The sequence below is a fragment of the Colobus angolensis genome, unplaced genomic scaffold (assembly GCF_000951035.1).
Source record: "Colobus angolensis palliatus isolate OR3802 unplaced genomic scaffold, Cang.pa_1.0 Scaffold379, whole genome shotgun sequence".
In the NCBI taxonomy this organism is placed as follows: Eukaryota; Metazoa; Chordata; class Mammalia; order Primates; family Cercopithecidae; genus Colobus; species Colobus angolensis.
In genome coordinates this window covers 254,414-274,273 of record NW_012117143.1, presented here as the reverse complement: position 1 = coordinate 274,273, position 19,860 = coordinate 254,414, and the positions used below count along the sequence as shown (strand labels likewise).

The 19,860-nt window shown below is 39.5% G+C and overlaps 1 protein-coding gene across 5 annotated transcripts in view; it reads left to right on the top strand.

Moving 5' to 3' along the window:
• Positions 1 to 14,948, top strand: part of FRMD3 (FERM domain containing 3) — a 300,134-nt gene extending 285,186 nt beyond the window's left edge. For 2 of the 5 annotated variants that reach the window (XM_011953956.1, XM_011953959.1), the window contains 2 exons: positions 9,122 to 9,583; positions 14,723 to 14,948. In XM_011953956.1, the coding sequence (XP_011809346.1) occupies positions 9,122 to 9,583; positions 14,723 to 14,736 (476 nt within the window). In that variant the 3' untranslated portion in view covers positions 14,737 to 14,948. Of the gene's footprint in view, positions 1 to 9,121; positions 12,995 to 14,722 lie in introns of those variants that run through there. The other 3 variants (XM_011953955.1, XM_011953957.1, XM_011953958.1) reach the window with 2 other exon arrangements.
• Positions 14,949 to 19,860: the final 4,912 nt, after the last annotated feature.

Below are 19,860 nucleotides of genomic sequence, written 5' to 3'. Positions count from 1 at the left end.
TACATATTAATATACATCCTTTTTAGAAATGGCTGGATAATATTAGGTAATATAAATATTTAATAACTCAGTTATTTAATTACCAAATTATTGTTGGAAATGGTTATGTCTCATCTTTTGGCTGTAACAGATGGTACTGCAATGCATATGTATACAGAGGCATTTCTCTTTAATAGATGCTTCAAAGTGTAATTGTTGGGTTGAAGGATATACGAATTGTAACTTTTAATGGAAATGGGCAAATTATCCTCTAAAAGCAAATATTAACAAGGTGAGTATGAGCTTGTCTATTCCCCCACGTAATCACTCACCCTGATATGGCCAGTTTCTTAAAAGTTTTGCAAAATGGTTGAAAGGAAAATATGATTTCATTGTTTTAATTTGCATATCCCTTTTTATCAGTGAAGAGGAGGATCTTTTCAAATAATTGTCTATTTTCTTCTTCTGAGAATTGCCTATTTGTTTACCTAGTACATTTCTGTTGTGTTTTTGTCCTTTCCTTATAGATTGTAGTATTTCTTTTTTAATCTGAGTTATGAATCCTTTATATTTTACAAATGTTAATGTTTTTTCTCCTAATTGGTTCTTGGCTTTCAACTTTTACTTAATGTTAACTTTATGACACAGGTACTTTTTTTTTTTTTTGAGACGGAGTCGCGCTCTGTCACCCGTGCTGGAGTGCAGTGGCGCGATCTCTGCTCGCTGCAAGTTCTGCCTCCCGGGTTCACGCCATTCTCCTGCCTCAGCCTCCCAAGCAGCTGGGATTACAGGTGCCCGCCACCGTGCCTGGCTAATTTTTTGTATTTTTAGTAGAGACAGGGTTTCACTGTGTTAGCCAGGAGGGTCTCGATCTCCTGACCTCGTGATCCGCCCATCTCGGCCTCCCATAGTGCTGGGATTACAGGCGTGAGCCACTGCGCCCGGCCGACACAGGCACTTTTTATATGCACGGAGAACTTCTATGTGTACAGACTATTTACTTTTTGTATATTTTAGGTTTCGTTTTTTTAAAGTTAGTTTCCCCATGCCAAGATTATAAAAATGTTTCCTGTTTTTATTCTTCATAATTAATGCATTTACTTGAACTATATGAAATTGCTGATAATAACTGCTTATGACCTTCAAAATTGGCAATTTCACGTAGTATCTATTTTTTTTTTTTTTTAGTTGAACCTTTTACCTTCTTAGGAATTTTTACATGTGCATGACACGGTATAGGGATATACTTTTCCCCCACCAACAATTGGTTAGCAACTTTTTGCAAAACTTTTTCATAAACAAATTTCCCATTATATTAAAGGGTAGATTTCTGAATTATATCTTTCATTATTCCTGCTCCACTACTATACAGTATAGTTTTAATATCAGGTAGGTCGTTTCCCCTGCATTGCTTTTTTTAAAGGAAGTTATACTTTTAGAGAGATTTTTAGGTTCACAGTAAAATTTAAAGGAAGGCACAGAAATTTACCACATACCAGCATATGTGGGAGTTTCCCTCACATATGCTCCACCTCCCCCATCATCAGCATCCCAAACAAGGGAAGTACAGTTTTTACACTTGATGAGCCTGCACTGAGACATCATGACTATCCAAAGCTGATAGTTTGCATTAGGGTTCACCTTGGTGTTGTACATTATGTGGGTTTGAACAAATGTTTGATGGCATGTATCCACCCCTATGGTATCATACATAATAGTTTGACTGCCCTGAAAGTTCTGTGTTCCACCTATTTATCTCTCTCTTCCCCTAATTCCTGGCAACCACTGCTCTTTTTATGATCTTCGTAATTTTTCTTTTTCAGAATGCCAATTAGTTGGAATCATACAATATGCAGCCTTTTCAGACTGGCTTCTTTCACTTAATAATATGCATGTAAGGTTCCTCTATAGCTTTTCATGGCACTTCTTAGCACTGAATAATATTCCGTTGTCTGGATGTGCTCACTGATTTATTATCCAGAAGTTTTTGATTATTCGTGTGTACATTTACCATTTGTCTTTTTTGAAAGTATGTTGGAATTTCTACTGAAATTGCATCAAATTTTAGATTAATGAGAGGAGAGCTGAATTTTCAATGTATCAAGGCCCCCCATTCAGGAACATTATTATGTTTTTCTATTTACTGAGATTTTCTTTTATACTGCTTTGGTATATTTTAACATTGTCCTCATACAAGTTTTTCAGACTTCTTGTTATGGATATTCCTGGATACATATGGCTATTTAAATTTGTGCATTTGGCTATTTCGAATGATACTTTCCATTATCATTTTTTATATTGTCTCTGCTGTATGTAGTAAACCGCCTGCTTTAATATGTTGATCTTGCATTCCAACACCTTTTTAAACTCTTATTAATTGTCCTGTTTCATTTTTGTCTCTTTTCTATGTAGATAATTCTATTATCTGGAACTAGACTTTTGTGCCTTACTTTCCAATATTTACACTTCTTATTTTTTGTCTTCATCATATTGCATTATCTAGGGCCAATACTGATGTGTGGTGATAATTCTTTATAATGTTCCTGACTTTGGTGGGAATTCTTCCAACATTTTGCTATTATAAATGTTTGCCATGACATGTAGTGATTTCTACAATTTTCTAGTAGATATTTCAAGTCCCTGCCTTTCAGGAGATAAAATTTTAATGGAAAAACCCATAATAAATCTGCAGCACAGTGTAATGACTGACTGTGAAGATAAAGAGATCCACAAGACGGTATGACAGCTGCATCAGTTAGGATGCCATCATCAGCAAGTAATGAGGAATTCTGATTAGCACTGGTTTAAATAATAAGGTGATTTATTATCCAAGACAAGTCCAGAGTCAGAGAGGATTCCAGGGTTGAGAACCAGTTTCATTTTATCTCTACACTGCTCTTCTCAGTCAGCCAAGCTTCCCCTCACGCAGTTGCTGTCAGCACCATAGGACGGCTGCCAGTTTCTGCTGTTTCTTTCAGTTACAACAATGTCAAGAGATAAGGAGTCTACCTTTCCAGGATGATCTTCTTAGAAGTAAAAACCTTTCTCAAAAATCCATCCCCTCAGGCCCCCTCCCCCTACCCCTCTTCTTCTCCCCTTCCATTTTTATTTTCAGGTTTGGCCCATATGCCCATTTTAAAACCAAATGTGACCAAGAGACTGGAATTGTCATGACTGGCTTAGACTAATCATTTGGAGAGAAATGGGCCATAAGGAGTCAACCATGAAAAGTACCAGATAATTAGCATGTATCTCAGTCTGGGAGTGGGGGATAGGAGAGCCTTCCCAGAGGACGTAACACATAGGGTCTTAGAGGATGAGTAAGAGCAATCCAGGTGCAGAGGACACTCCAGGAAGAGGTAGCAGTCTGTGCAAAGACACAGAGGCATGACATATATGGGAACCCTCAATAGATGGGCATGGAGGTAGCATATGTGGTAGACAGAGATTTTTGTACTAGGCTAAAAAGTTTAATTTAATATTTAATTTGAAAGACATGAGAAACCTTTTAACAAGAGGATTGATATAAATAATTAGGCATTTAAAAATGATTATTCTGGAAACAACTTACAAGGAGCTGGACTGAAATCAAGGAAACCAGTTAGGAAGCCATTGCTATCATCCAGTTAAGAAGTGATAAGAGTGGAGAGGCAGGGATAGCTTTGAAAATGAAGACGGTGGCAGAGTTTGCAGAAGTTAATGACAGATGTCAGCAGTGAGTGAGAAGAAGTCATTCTGGCCAATCCTTGGGTTACTGATATAAGAGACTGAAGAAAAGATGGTGCCATTTACAACATAGTGAGTAGTGCAAGAGGGAAAGAGGTGAGAGGGAGGTGATGCGTTTGGGTTTGGATGTACTGAAGTTGATGTTCCTATGTACAGTTTCCTGGTAAATCTCATTGGAGGGTTTTGAGTTGAAATGGACCAGAGATTTATCAACATGGATTTCCCAAATTAAGTTATGTTCTATGTATTTTCTGATGGTTGTTTGTATTTCTGTGGGGTCAGTGGTGATATCCCCCTTACCATTTCAGATTGTGTTTATTTGACTCTTCTATTTTTTCTTCTTTATTAGTCTAGCTAGCAGCCTATCTAGTTTATTAATTTTTTTCTAAAATTCAGTATCTAGATTTGTTGACTTTTTGAATTTTTTTTTTTTTTTTTTTGTGCCTCTCCTTCAGTTCCTCTCTAGTCTTGGTTATTTCTTGTCTTCTGCTAGCTTTGGGGTTTGTTTGCTCTTGGTTCTCTAGTTCTTTTAGTTGAGATGTTACATTGTTAACTTGAGATCTTTCTAGCTTTTTGATGTGGGCATTATAAATTTCCTGCTTAATGCTGTTTTAGCTGTATCCCAAAGATTCTGGTACATTGTCTCTTTGTTCTTGTTATTTTCAAAGAACTTCTTGATTTCTGCCTTCATTTCATTATTTACCCAAGAGTCTTTCAGTAATGGATTGTTCAATTTCCATGTAGTTGTGTGGTTTTGAATGTATTTCTTAATCTTGAGTTTTAATTTGATTGCACTGTGGGCTGACAGACTGTTACAATTTCAGTTCTTTTGCATTTCTTGGGGAGTGTTTTACTTCCAATTATGTGATCAATTTTAGAGTAAGTCTCATGTGGCAATGAGAATATATCTTTTTAATTTAGGTGGAGAGTTCTGTAGATATCTACCATGTCCACTTGATCTGGAGCTGAGTTCAGGTCCTGAAAATCTTTGTTAATTTTCTGTCTCCATAATCTATCTAATATTGTCAATGGAGTGTTAAAAATCTCCCACTATAATTGTGTGGAGTCTAAGTCTCTTTGTAGTCTCTAAGCACTTGCTTTATGAATCTAGGTGCTCCTGTATTGGGTGCATATATATTTAGGATAGTTAGCTCTTCCTGTTGAACTCTTTATCATTATGTAATGACCTCCTTTGTCTTTTTTGATCTTTGTTGGTTTAAAACTCTGTTTTGTCAGAATCTAGGATTGCAACCCCTGCTTTTTTCCTGTTTTCCATTTGCTTGGTATGTTTTCCTTGATCCCTTTATTTTGAGCCTATGTGTGTCTTGGACATGAGATGGGTCTCTTGAAGACAGCATACTGATGGGTCTTGGCTCTTTACCCAGTTTGCCATTCAGTTTCTTTTACTTGGGGCATTTAGCCCATTTACATTTAAGGTTAATATTGTTATGTGTGAATTTGATCCTGTCATGATGCTAGTTGGTTATTTTGCAGACTTGTTTATGTGGTTGATTCATAGTGTCACCAGTCTGTGTAGTTCAGTGTGTCTTTGTAGTGGCTGGAAATGGTTTTTCCTTTCCATATTTCGTACTTCCTTCAGGAGCTCTTGCAAGGCTTGTACAGTGGTGACAAATTCCCTCAGCATTTGGTTTGCTGAAAAGAATCTTGTTTTTCCTTCACTTATGAAGCTTACTTTGGCCAAAGATGAAATTCTGGGTTGGAAGTTCTTTTCTTTAAGAATGTTGAATATTGGCCCCAATCTCTTCTTGCTTGTAGGGTTTCTGCTGAGCTGCTGTTAGTCTGATGAGTTTCCCTTTGTAGGTGACCTGGCCTTTCTCTCTGGTTGCCCTTAACATTTCTTCTTTCATTTTGAACTTGGAGAATCGGATGATTATATGTCTTGGGGATGATCTTCTTGTGGAGTAACTTACTGGGGTTCTCCTCATTTCCTGAGTTCGAATGTTGGCAGGCCTCGCTAGATTGGGGAAGTTCTCCTAGATGATATCCTGAAGTATATTTTCTAACTTGGTTCCATTCTTCCTGTATCTTTCAGGTACCTCAATCAGAATCAGGCATAGGTTCAATCTCTTTACATAATTGCATATTTCTCAGAGGTTTTATTCATTGTTTTTTATTCTTTTTACTCTACTCTTGTCTGCCTGTCTTATTTCAGAAAGATAGTCTTCAAGCTCTAAGATTCTTTTCTCAACTTGGTCTATTCTGCTATTGATACTTGTGATTTCATTGTGAAGTTCTCATGTTATGTTTTTGAGCTCCATCAGGTCCATTATGTTCCTCTCTAACCTGGCTGTTCTGGCTATCAGCCCCTGTATTGTATCATTGTGATTCTTAGCTTCTTTGCATTGGGTTAGAACATACTCCTTTAGCTCAGTGATGTTCGTTATTACTCACCTTCTGAAGCCTACTTCTGTCAATTCATCCACCTCAGCCTTAGCCCAGTTCTGTGTCCTTTCTAGAGAGGTATTGCTATCATTTGGATTAGAAGAGGCATTATGTTTTTTTCAGTTCTCAGTGTTTTTGCATTGATTCTTTTCATCTTTGTAGGCTTATCTATCTTTGATCTTTGTGGTTGCTGACCTTTGAATGAAGTTTCTGTGGGGCCTTTTTTGTTGATGATGTTGTTTTCTCTACTCTAGGGCTGCTGCAGCCCTCTCTACTCTAGGGCTGCTGCAGTTTGCTGGGGCTCTGCTTGAGACTCCAGTTGCCTTAGTTTCTTTTATCCCTGTAGGTATCACCAGTGAAGGACATGAAACAGCAAAGATGGCAGCCAGCTTCTTCCACTGGAAGCTCCATCCCAGGGGTGTACTGACTTGTTGCTGGCCTGCATGCACCTGTAGGAGGTGGCTGGAGACTCCTGTTGTGAGGTCCCACTCAGTCCAGAGGACTAGGATCACAGACCCACTCAAAGAAGCAGTCTGACTGCTTTTTGGTAGAACATGTGTGCTGCACTGGTGGGGACCCTTTCTCATTCAGACTGCCTCTATTTCCAGAGCAGGCAGGCTGGAACAGCTGAGTTGACCAAACCACAGAAATGGTGGCTGCCCCTTCCCCTGGGAGCTCCATCTCAGGGAAAGATCAAAACTCTGTAGAACCCTGGCTGGAATGGGTGAAGCCCCCACAAGGAGTCCTATCCAGTGAGAAATGGATTGGGGTCCCACTTAAGGGAGCTCTCTGGCCACAATCTGGCAAGGCAGCTGTGCTGCATTGAGGTACCCTTCCTCTTTCGGTCTGTCTCTGTTCTCCACAGCCAGCAGGCTGGAGCAACTGAGTTGACTAAGCTGCATAGATGGTGGCCATCCTTTTCTCCAGGAACTTGGACCCATCTCAGGCAGACTTCAACATACTGCTGTTAGCTGACTGGGATTCCAAGCCAGTGGGTCTTGTGAGGTGCTGTGGAAGTGGGGCCCACAGAATGAGGCTACCTGGGTCCCTGGATTCAACTGCCTTCCTGGGGATATGTACAGATGGATTTCCTGCCTTGCCAGGGATCCTGAGCCAGAGTATGTAAAACTCCTGGGTCTCTGTGTGTGTCTGAGTGGCTACTCTGCCAAGACTCCACACGGCTCTGTGTATCAGACCCAAGGCCCTGGTGGCCTGGGCTCACAAGGGGATCTCCTGATCTGCAGGTTGCAAAGATCTAAAGGAGAAGTGTGGTTTCCTGGGCAGGGTTGCACAATCACTCACCACTTCCCTTGGCTGGGAGTGGGGGTATCTTTGCTTCTGTGCCTCTTCCAGGTGGGCCGTCCCCCCGTCTTCTGCTTTTCTTTATTCTCTGTGGGTTGAGCTGTTTGCCCAGTCAGTCCCAATGCAAGAAACTGGGTATCTCAGTTGAAGGTGCTGCATTTGCTAGCCCCTATTTATTCATCTCCATGAGTGCCGCAGACTACAGCTGCCTCTAATTGGCCATCCTGGGTCCCAGCATTCTGGGTACCTGTTTTCAATTCTTTGGAGTATGTACCTGGGAGTGGTATTGCTGGGTCGTCTGGTAACTCTATGTTTGATTTTTCTGGGGAACTATCAATTTTTTTCCCACAATGGCCAGAACCATTTATAGTTTTTCTGGTAATATGCAGAGTACTAATGTCTTCACATCCTCACCAACACTTGTTATTTTCAGTTTTAAAAAAAATTGTTGCCATTTGAGTAGGCATGAAGTGGCATCTTATTGTAGTTTTGACTTGCATTTCCCTAATGATTAATGATGTTAAGCATACTGTCATGTGCTTGTTGACCTTTAGTATATCTCTTGTATTTTTATGGTATTTTTTATTTGGACTTCTCCATGCTATCAGACTAGAGCTATCATGAAATTTCTGTTGATTTTTGTATGACAAAACCAGTAAATCATGCCTGTACACCTTGAAGAGAGAAAAATCACGTAACAGATTCATTGAAAGCTGGTTTGTGGTTCCCTAAATGCACCTGGCTGCCATTTTGGTTGTATGGTAGATCCATCCTGGAGGACACTTCTTTGATGCTAACTTTATTTCCCACTATGAATCCAAGACTCAAAATTGGCAGAGTTAACCCTAGGTCTGACCTTAGGTAACTTGATTTCCCATCAGTAAAATGAGGCATTGATAAATACCTCTCTCTCAATAAACATAAAAAAAGTTCTCACCCTTTGATTAAGCAGTTTCCCTTCTAGCATCTATCTATAGCAAATGAACCAAAACAAGAAGAGAAAAAAAGCTTTGTATATAAAGATGTCTCTTGTCGCATTTTCTCTTTACAGCTGCAAAGCAATCTAAATGTTTGACAATAGGCAACTAATTTATTGCATAACTAAATAAAAAATGTGTCATCTTTTATAAATAATACCAATGGGAATTTGTTTAAACATAGAAAATGTTTATGTTAAAATTTTAAATGCAAGGAGCATGATTTAAGCTTGGGTATAAAATATGATTGCAAATATATAAAACTAGAACACAAAATTGTGTCTAGAATGAAGACTAGAAAACAACACATCAGAAAAATAAAGAGATTGTCATTGAATGACAGATTCTGTGGTTTTACTATGATACTATATTGGGTGATAGTGTTGATTTCTAAAAAAATCAGTGCTCATAATTATAATTGTGATTTATTGTCATTTTATTCAAGCAAACATGACCAAGGTTGGAGGTCTGCAGATCAAAACTGCACACCTAAATGTTGCAAATATTGATAACCCTTTGAGAAGTGTTGGTTAGTTTGAGTTTAGCATGTTGACCTTTGAATTTATGGTAGAGGGTCTTTTACTATAATAGGACTTTGTTAAAAGTTAGGATACCACGGAAGAATTTCATAGATTGCTTGAATCCCATTCGTTTTTTTTTTCTGTTTCTTCCTGCAGATTTTTGTGGGAAAATCTGAAATTTTAAATTTAGAAAAAAAAAATATCTCTTTACAGGTGTTCCATTGCCTAAAGAGGACAACATTTCTGCTCCCTTGATCTCCAGTTCCCCAGTGAAGGCAGCCCGAGAGTATGAAGATCCCCCTAGTGAAGAGGAAGATAAAATAAAAGAAGAACCTTTAACCATCTCCGAACTAGTGTACAACCCAAGTGCCAGCCTGCTCCCCACTCCTGTGGACGACGATGAGATTGACATGCTCTTTGACTGTCCTTCCAGGCTTGAGTTGGAAAGAGAAGACACAGATTCATTTGAGGATCTGGAAGCAGATGAAAACGCCTTTTTGATTGCTGAAGAAGAGGAGCTGAAGGAGGCTCGCCGTGCTTTGTCGTGGAGCTGTGACATTCTGACTGGCCATATTCGGGTGAACCCACTGGTCAAGAGTTTTTCCAGGCTCCTTGTGGTGGGCCTGGGACTGCTGCTCTTTGTATTTCCCCTGCTCCTCCTCCTTTTGGAGTCAGGTATTGATCTCTCCTTCTTATGCGAAATCCGCCAGACACCAGAGTTTGAGCAGTTTCACTATGAATACTACTGTCCCCTCAAGGAGTGGGTGGCTGGGAAAGTCCACCTCATCCTCTACATGCTGGGTTGCTCATGAAGTTAATCTCTCACATGACTAAGGGCTATATTCAATGCTAGTGATTTTTTTTTTTTTTTTCAGCAAATGCCTGGTTCTGAAGGGTCACGGGGCTGTCAACAGGTGTTCCTTACTCATAATTGATTATTCAAACCTTTAAGTTAGCTTTCCATAACTCACTGCACTTAAATATGTTTAAATCAAATACAGTTATTTTAGTTACAGGTTAGGAAGTGGTCTTTAAATAACCAAAACTATGTTTATTTTTTATTATATTGTAGACATACCCTTTATCTATTATATCATAATACATGATACATTGGACTGAATTAGATTTTCCAGTTTCTAATAGTTGGCACCATTATAAGCTATAAGGTTCAGAATCAGAATTTTAGTGAAAACCCAAGAGAAAGTTGTTGAATATAATCCTTAGTGAAAACAGTGTCCTCTAACCAATGCCTATACAACTAAATTTATGCTGGGTTTTTGGTTTTGTTTTTTTAAAAATATTTTTATGTGTTCAAACTATTTTGGTAAATTTTTAGCAAAAAGAAAAAAAAAGAAGCCTCCTGGAGTTATTTACATGTACAGATTGTAAGACTAATTCACAAATGGTATATCAGAAATTTTTTAATGTTTTGGCGCTACTTTGTTTTTAAAAATATTTTTGGCTGAACAATACCATAATTTGTTATGATCTGCATATGAGATAGAAAATGGGTAGAAAGACACTTTAGTAAGTAAGCTGCTAAAACAGAGGATGGAACTGGAGGATGTAGAAACCGAGAGCATCAAGTGGACACAGGGTGGTCCATTTTTCAAAGTATTTGGACAAGAGGACTTGTTATTTTCATTTGCATTCTGTCTGTATATTTTGGCCGAAGAAGCAGATGTTTTAAAAAGAAAGTGAGAGTTTAAAGGAGAAAAGGTAAAAGATGTGCTAGTCAGTTGCATATCGGTGTACATTAACCCAAGAGTGAAGGCAATTAGTAACTGGAGAAAAGGAAAGTGGCAAAAATGAGTTCTGGTGAGGCTGGCAGGCAAATGGTGGCAGGCGAGTGGTGTATTTTATGAAAGTGATGGTGATGCCAGCGTTCGATGATGTGAAGAGCAGTTCACTCGCTGTCCGAGTTAACATGAACATGTTTAAGTGGATCTAAATAAAAGTGGAGAAACTTTAAGGTAAATATTTTGATCCCTCATGCCATTTGTTGTGATTCTGTAGAAGAAACTTCAAAAGTGTGTTTGTATGTGAGTGTTCGTGTGTGTGTGTGTGTTTGTGAGAGAGAGAGAGAGAATGAATGGCTTTTTGATACATGTCTGTGATCATCCTTTGTGGTGGTCATTATACTCCTTTCCTTTCCCACTTGTTTTAAAATCTGACTTCCATAGAGAAACTGGAGAGCCCTCATGAGATGACATACCAATTCAGCCTGGGTAAAGTAGTGACATGACCCTAACCAGACTGTAGAGGGGACCAATGCTCTAGTACCTTCTTTGATACCATTAAATCCACGATGGAAAGGATTTAATCCAACGATTTAATGGTATCAAGGAAGGTACTAGAGCATTGTACCATCAGCAAGGCACTGATGCCTTCCCATGCAGACTACCTACTGATATTGTGTTATGTTGGAGAAAGGTAAGAGTCTAGAGCTTATGCCATGGAGCATAGAGCTTCTCTGTGGATTGAAAACATTCCACTGCCTTAATGTACAAAGATACAGGGCCCACTTGTAATCACTCTCTCTAACTAATGACACTCCAACCCTATCATCTAAATTGGGCACTCCATTTCCACTCCCTCAGTGGAGCTCTGAGTGTATCACTGGACATTTAATTTTGGAAATAAGTTTTGAAACTCAGTTCGTGAAGCCTACAGTTGAGCAAATGACAATATATATTTGCCGTTAAGTTTGAAGGGTTTCCTTTCCTATATGCTTTCAGTGATTTATTTTGCTTTTTAATAAAGATTGTTTACTACCTGAAATTTGATACTGATTTAGAAATATATTTTCTGTGATTGGAATCCTCAACAGTTTATTTTGGAAGCTTGCAGATGGCTAGCTTTGAAATTGAAATTTGTGTTTTTCTCCTTCTTTTCTCATATGATTTCTAAGTCATCCTTTCTGACATCAGGCAACTTCAGCGTAGTCTGCACAAAATAAGTCCCCTTCTGATTATGCGTCATATAATTTTCTCTAAAGTTCTGACTATGACAAATCATCTGGCCTTCACACTTTCAAAATAATATTATATAATATTTTTTAAATTATGGAAATAATATATTTTCCATTGTAAAATACTTGAAAAATATGATAGGATAAATATCACATGTAATCCAACCATGCAGATTTATACTAAGGAGTAATAAATATATTATTTTAACATTCCCAGCTAACATCTCTTTTCTCTTAGGTGGAAACTTCATTGTTGAATAGAAATGTTTCTAAGTGAAGAAGTTGACAGGATAGGGTCTGCTGAATTTAAACAGCCATCAAAAGTTAAACCGGAATCTTGAAAAGCCATTTGCTCAGCATAGAATCAGAGCCTTTTAGAAACATCCATTTAAGTTTTGTTAGAAGATAGTCACCAGTTGCCTGAATCGAATGAGGAAAAGACTGCTTCCAGAGATGGACAGTATATTATAGAGTGAGATACAGAGTTTAAAGCAAGTGTGTGAGTATATGTATATTCCATATTATCGGTATATGTGTGTTTATATGTGAATCTGTATATATGTGTGTCTTTGGACACAACATATATGCCTTTCTTGCATAATTGTGCTTATTTTGCCCTAATTGAGGAATTTGTGACATATTATTGGTTCTTTTCCCTGTCAGATACTATGGTGGGTAAAACCCACAGCCTGAAAGGGTTAAATTTTCCACAAATGCCACTGTGTGTACATTTGTGGATATAAATAAATATATATAATACACACACACTTATATGGCAAATACATATACACACACAATCTTGCCTTTAGTGCTAATGCAAGTTGGATCATGAAAACAATGTAGGTAAAGTATGTATTTGTCTGTGCTTGAAAAATATTGTAAAATGTTATGTATCTGGAATATATTTTGTGGTTTGTCTAATATTTATAAACACAACTTGGGGTGAATTCACAATGAGTTTATTTCATTGAAATACTAGAGATATGGGGGCCATGTTACTGTGATTGGAGCCTTACCTTTGTATGGTGAAATTTGCATTTCTATGTCAACATCCAGATTGTTTTATATGTTAATATGGTGGCAGGAATCCCTAATAAAAATACTCTGGGGTAAAATTTTTTGCAATCATTCAGTTTTATTTAAAGTAAAATTGTATAGTCAGGTTGTTGGAAACTATAAAAGGATTCCCTCTAGGACCATGAAATGAGGTCAACATATAATGGTGATAGTATTAAAAAAAAAATCCCAGGTAGTGGATTAGATTAACCCTTTGCAGAAGTCATCCAGGCCCAAAGCAGAAATACTAGCACTGAAAATGTGCTCAAACATAAAAGAAACCTTGATCTAATTAATGATATTAAGTTAACCAGAGAAATAGAAAAGCACAGAAAAAATAAAAGAGGGGTATTCTGACTGACAGATAGGAGCTTGGATTTCAGAGTGCTAGAAAATCATATGTTATCACCACTGGCCAGAAAAGGGTGCCTTCCTGTGCCAGAGAGAGCTGCATGAGACTGAACTCTGTTTTTTTTTTTGAGGCGGAGTCTCGCTCTGTCGACCAGAGTGGAGTGCAGTGGCCTGATCTCAGCTCATTGCAAGCTCTGCCTCCCGGGTTTACTCCATTCTCCTGCCTCAGCCTCCTGAGTAGCTGGGACTACAGGCGCCCGCCATCTCGCCCGGCTAGTTTTTTTGTATTTTTAGTAGAGACGGGGTTTCACCGTGTTAGCCAGGATGGTCTCGATCTCCTGACCTCGTGATCCGCCCGTCTCGGCCTCCCAAAGTGCTGGGATTACAGGCTTGAGCCACCGCGCCCGGCCCGAGACTCAACTCTGTTATTTCACTTGCCGTTAAACTTCTCTATCTGTTCATGCACTCTGGAAGAATCTCATAATTCCACTTCTTTTTATTTTTTATTTTTATGTTTTGAGATGGAGTTTTGCTCTTGTTGCCCAGGCTGGAGTGCAATGGCGCGATCCCGGCTCACTGCAACCTCTTCCTCCTGGGTTCAAGCGATTCTCCTGCCTCAGCTTCCCAAGTAGCTGGAATTACAGGCATGCACCGCCACATCCAGTCAATTTTTTTGTATTTTCAGTAGAGGTGGGGTTCCTCCATGTTGGTCAGGCTGGTCATGATTCCACTTCTATCCTCCCCTCTGCCCAGCGTAGCCTTGACAGGTCTTCTGCTTAGGTTTGGCGCAAAGCTAACAACTCCATACCTGACAGTTAAACCAAAAGGTGTTACTTGGAATGAAACAAAAGGGGTGGGGGAGTTCTCTTAATTGTAGGAATACAATAGAAGTCAAGCAGAATTGGCCCTTAGCTGTGGTGGCCTCATGCCTTATCCAGCAGTCCTTAGAAGTACAGGCTGTAGATGACAGGCAAGAAAAGGAATTCAGTGATTAGCATTCAGATGTGAGGTAGCTTATGGACCTATAGTTCTGACTCCAGTATCTCAAGCCAGTGCCTTTGTTTGGGTTAGCGTCTGTTGACCCAAAAGGCTCACATGAAATGGTGCTTGGCCACTTACTCATTGAGCAGTTCATTGAACTCCTGACCGAATGTCACTGCCTGGAGGAAACTCTTGTTTTATTCCTACATTTTCTCCTTAGCCAAATAGAGGAAGACTCTCCTACCAACATTCCCACCCTGGAGAAAAAGTACTGGGGAGAGGCTTCCACCCCTGGGGTGACTTCTGGGATGGTTGTGGTTGATGGGGCTTGAGTCCCTCTGGGCCATTCTCTACAGGGTGGAGACAATGTGCTGAAGGTCTCTGCTTACTTGTCCTCCTGCTTCTTTTCTCTCTCCCTCTCTCCTTTTCTCTTGGACCTGCATTTGGGCCTCCAGTCTCCATGCAGTAAACAGACCCAGCAGAAACTGCCCGTGGTGAGCTCAGCCAAGACTCGGCTCTCCATGTTCCAGCATCCGTCTGTGACTGGGTGGGTAAGTTCGGTGGGCCCCACCCAGTGGGCTCAGCAGCTGTCACTTCAGAGAAGAAGAAGGGAACCTTGCTTAGGCCTCAGATCCCAGCTGTGCTCTCCAATCCATTAATAAAGCTGCTTTTAACCCTCTCCTGGCCATTGTATCTATTATCTACTGGGAACTGGGGTGGTGGCAGGGATGGCGGTGAATATTTTGGATCTCTGCAACCTCCAATGTTACAAGCAAGGAGACCATGGAGAAGGATGCTCCTGGCTGAACCTCAGGCATCAGGGGATGGTCTGCCACTGACATCAGCCCTGACAGTTCTTGCCAATGGGTGAGAGAGCTTATCAGTTATTATTAGTAAAGAACAGAAGGTTGGTTGGAATCACACATCCGTATTCTTTACCTTTAGCTGATACTTATTCCAAATATCTCTCTGGAAAGGGAACTGAGGCCATTTTCATTGTTATAAAGGAAAACTCTTATAAAGGACAAATGTATGCTTTCTTTGGGTACCAAGTACTGAAACATGGCTTGCAAATTCTAGCAGCTTCTCCAGAAAACACCCATTGCCTGGTTTCTCTCACCCACAGACTTATGATTATGATCATTGTCTTTCCAAGGAGACCACCCTTCAAGGGTGAGACCACGCAAACTAACATTAGTTTCTACTTCTCTTGGCAGCTACATTCCTCATAAGTTAGGAAGTTTGTGTTCTGATTTAAGCATCAGTCTCTTGGAATTTCCTTGGTGTGAATCAACTCCCTTCCTCTCCTCAATCAGCCTGAGTTTCCTGACACGCTGATTTTCCGGTTCTGCAAGGTTGTGAACCAGACCCTGAAGAGGGGGGCGGGGCACATAAAGGCACTGCTCCCAGCTCATAGGGTTACCATATAATTTATCATTCAAACCTGAACTCATTTGGGAGTAAAAGGGGATGGTTTTAATGACAATGTCATAGCAACAGGTGTTAACTAGGACTGTTCCAGGCACTTGACCTGTAAGACTTTGCCTGATTAACTAGATGCCTTCTCTCAACAACTCCTCTAGTATGTTTCTCTATAGTGTTGACAAAATAAAATAGGGAAGAATTGTTGCTCTATAGTTGTTCTACTTCCCATCAAGAGTCAGATTAAAATTTACCAAAATTCATGACATCGTGTTTTGATGTGAGATTATAAATTACAGAGAAGATTATTTTGTGTGAACCTTCTGGCATTAATGCTACATACTCAATTTGGGTTTTGTTGTTGTTGTTGTTGTTTGTTTGTTTTTTGAGACAGAGTCTTGCTCTGTTCTCCAGACTGGAGTGCATTGGTGTGATCTTGGCTAACTGCAATCTCCGCCTCCCAGGTTCAAGCGATTCTCATGCCTCAGCCTCCTCAGTAGCTAGGATTACAGGCACATGCCACCATGCCCAGCTAATTTTAGTATTTTTAGTAGACCAGGATTTCACCATGCTGGCCAGGCTGATCTCGAACTCCTGACCTCAAGTGAGCCACCCACTTTGGCCTCTCAAAGTGCTGGGATTATAGGCATGAGCCACTGCACCCAGACTCAATTTGTTTACCATTAATAATACTTAATTTCTTGTTTAATGTGAGGTAGGAAGACAGAATAATCTCAATGCTGTTTTTACATTCATACTGCTGAATTTAGCATTTATGATCTGCACATACAGAACACTAATGATCAGCTTAACTATGAGCAACTGACTTACACTAAATACACTGAAGACTTAGTTTCACAGAAAGTCAACTTGATCATTTATAATGAGAAGTGTCAGTCTTCTGGGCATTTGTTTAAAGCCAAATGTTCCATGCACACTCTTCCCAGAACATAAACTGTAATGTGAACCAAACACTATCAATGAGTACAAGGAATCACAGCTAAAAAGCTGCCTTTCAGAAAGTCTGCCCCAATGGGTCAGATGTTCCCACATCTCTGCCTGTCTCAAGAGGCCTGGAGAGACATTGTACACATTTTACTCCAAATCCCCCACTTCTGCAAATTTCTTATGGCAGAGGCTGGCAGCTGATCATCAAAATTATTTCCTCTTCTTCCTGCCATAAGATTAGACGACATTTCCAAGTTCTCCCCCACCCTATTTAGTTCGATATGGCTATATCCCTGAGTCTTGGCCAATAGAATTTGGTAAGTAATTATATTGCCTCCAAGCCTTTAGCTAGTTGTCAGCCTCCATCTGTCACTAAATGTCAACACTTGTAGTGACCTTTAAGCTCCCAGTTGAGGATGTCAGAGCTGCCAGAAACTTAGAACCTTGAATGACTTTGTGGAGCAGAGCACTTCCTTATCTTAGTCCATTTTATGTTGCTATAACAGAATACTTGAGGGTGGGTAATGTATGCAGAACAGAAATTTATTGGCTCATGGTTCTGGAGGCTGAACTCAGCAAAGTGAATCCAGAAACATGTGGGAAGGATTATATACCGTGATCAAGTGGGAAGTTCAATATGGAGGGGACACATCTGTTGAGGGCCTTCTTGCTGCATCACAGCATGGTTGAAGGCATCACACAGATGAGAGACAGAAGGGAACAGGGCCCAAATCATCCTTTTATCAGGAAACCACTCCTTTCATAACAACATGAATATATTCCTGAGAACAGAGCCCTCAGGACCAAATCAGCTTTTAAAGGTCCCACCTCTCAATTTTGTTACATTGGGGATTAAGAGACTAGAAAAACAATGGATAAAATCTATAAAACCAAAAGTTCATTCTTTAAAATGAAAAAATGTCAATGAAATGAACAAGCCTTTAGCTAGATTAACCAAGGTAAAAAGAGAGTATTAAACTTACTAAAACCAGAAATGAAATAGAGGATGCCATTATAGACTTTCCAGAAATAAAAAGGAATATAAGGAAACACGATGAAAAGTTGTATATTAACAATTTATCTAACCGAGACAAAACAGAAAAACTTCTTGAGGGACACAAACTAAACTAACTTACAAAGAGATGGAAAGCTGCAATAGATCTAGAACAAGTAAAAGATTGAATTAGTAATAATAAAATTCTTTCCTCAGTGAAAAGTGCGGGTGATGATAGCTACACTGGTGAATTATACCAAACTTTTAAAAAACAAACAGCACTTCGCAAACTGCCAAAAACAGAAGGGAAGGGGCAATTCCCCATGCTCTGAGGTCAGTATCACTCTGATGCCAAAACCTAAGATATTACAAGAAAACATAAGTGCAGACCAATGTATCCTGTGACTATAGATGAAAAAAATCCCTAACAAAAAAATTATAATTGAACTGAATCCAGCAACATATGGGAAGGATTATATACCTTGATCAAGTGGGATTTATCCCAGGAATGCAAGATTGTTTAACACATGAAAGTCAATCAGTGAAATATACCATGTTAGTAGAATAAAGGACAAAAATTGCATGATCCTCTCAATAGATGTGGAGAATGCACTTGACAAAATCCAACACTCTTTCACAATTAAAAAAACAATAAACTATGAATGGAAAAAAAATCCTCAGTCTAGTAAAGACTCTGAAAACTCCACAGTGATCATACTTGAATTCAACTGAGTGAGAGACCTAGCAAGATTTAGGGCAGGAGTGACAGTTTATTTAAAAGCTTTACAGCAGGAATGACAGGAAGTAAAGTACACTTGGAAGACGGCCCAGCGGGGGACTTGCGAGATCAAGTGCACTGTTTGACCTTTTGACTTGGGGTTTTATACATTGGCATGCTTCCGGAGTCTTGCATTACTTCTCCCCTGATTCTTCCCTTGGGCTGAGCTATCTGCATGCACAGTGTGGCTGCATGTGCAGTGTGTTTACTGAAATTGCACATATGTTCACTTGAGGCATTCCCTTACCAGTTTCTAGAGGAAGGTCATGTACCCGTTAAACTCCACCATTTTGTCTCTTATTGTGCATGATTGAGCCCTCTTGCCCAACTCCTGAGATCTTTTTAGGAAGTTGCTGATCGCCAGTTTCAGGTTTTTCTGTCTGTTGGGAAATTGTCTTTCCCTGGTGCTGGCTGTGACCGATTATTTTAGAAAGACTGTAAGAATCGCCTGACCATCACCTGATGTTTGCCTGGCATTCCTGGTGTCTCCTGCCCTGTTCGTGTCTGACTAGCTGCTGACTGTAACGAGACTTGTACATTGTGAACAACAAAACTTCACTGAAAAAAAAGAAGACCTAAACAAATGAAAAGACATCACATGTTCATGGATGGAAAACTTAATATTGTTAAGATAGCAATACTCCTGAAATTGATTTTCAGATTCAAGGCAATCCTTAGCAGATGTCAGCTTCCTGTTTTGTAGAAATTGACAAGCGGGTCCTAAAATTTTATATGGAAATGCAAAAGGTCCAGACTAACCAAAATAATCTTGAAAAAGAACAAAGTTGAAGGACTTGCACTTCCCAATTTCAGAACCTAATGCAAAGTTGCAGTAATCATGATAGTGCGGTACCAAAATCAGGATAGACATAAACATCCATAAAATAAAACTGAGAGTCCAGAAATAAAACTATGCATTTGTGAGCAATTGATAGTGAACAAGATGCCAAGACAATTCTAAGGGGAAAGAATAGTCTTTTCAAAAACTGGTATATACGAGCAAAATCATAAAGTTGGACCAATTTCTCACACTGTATACACAAATTAACAAAATAAATTATAGACCTTGTGTGTAATAAAATTTCAAAACTTTTAAAGATAAGAAGCATAAGATTAGATCTTTGTAACCTTTGATTAGAGAGGATGGTTTCTAAGGACAGCAAAAGCACTAGTGACAAAATAAAAAATAGAAAAATTGGATAGTAATAGGTAAATTAAAAAACATTTGTGCAGGCCGGGCGCGGTGGCTCAAGCCTGTAATCCCAGCACTTTGGGAGGCCAAAACGGGTGGATCACGAGGTCAGGAGATCGGGACCATTCTGGCTAACACGGTAAAACCCCGTCTCTACTAAAAAATAAAAAAAAACCAGCCAGGCGAAGTGGCGGGCACCTGTAGTCCCAGCTACTCGGGAGGCTGAGGCAGGAGAATGGCGTGAACCTGGGAGGCAGAG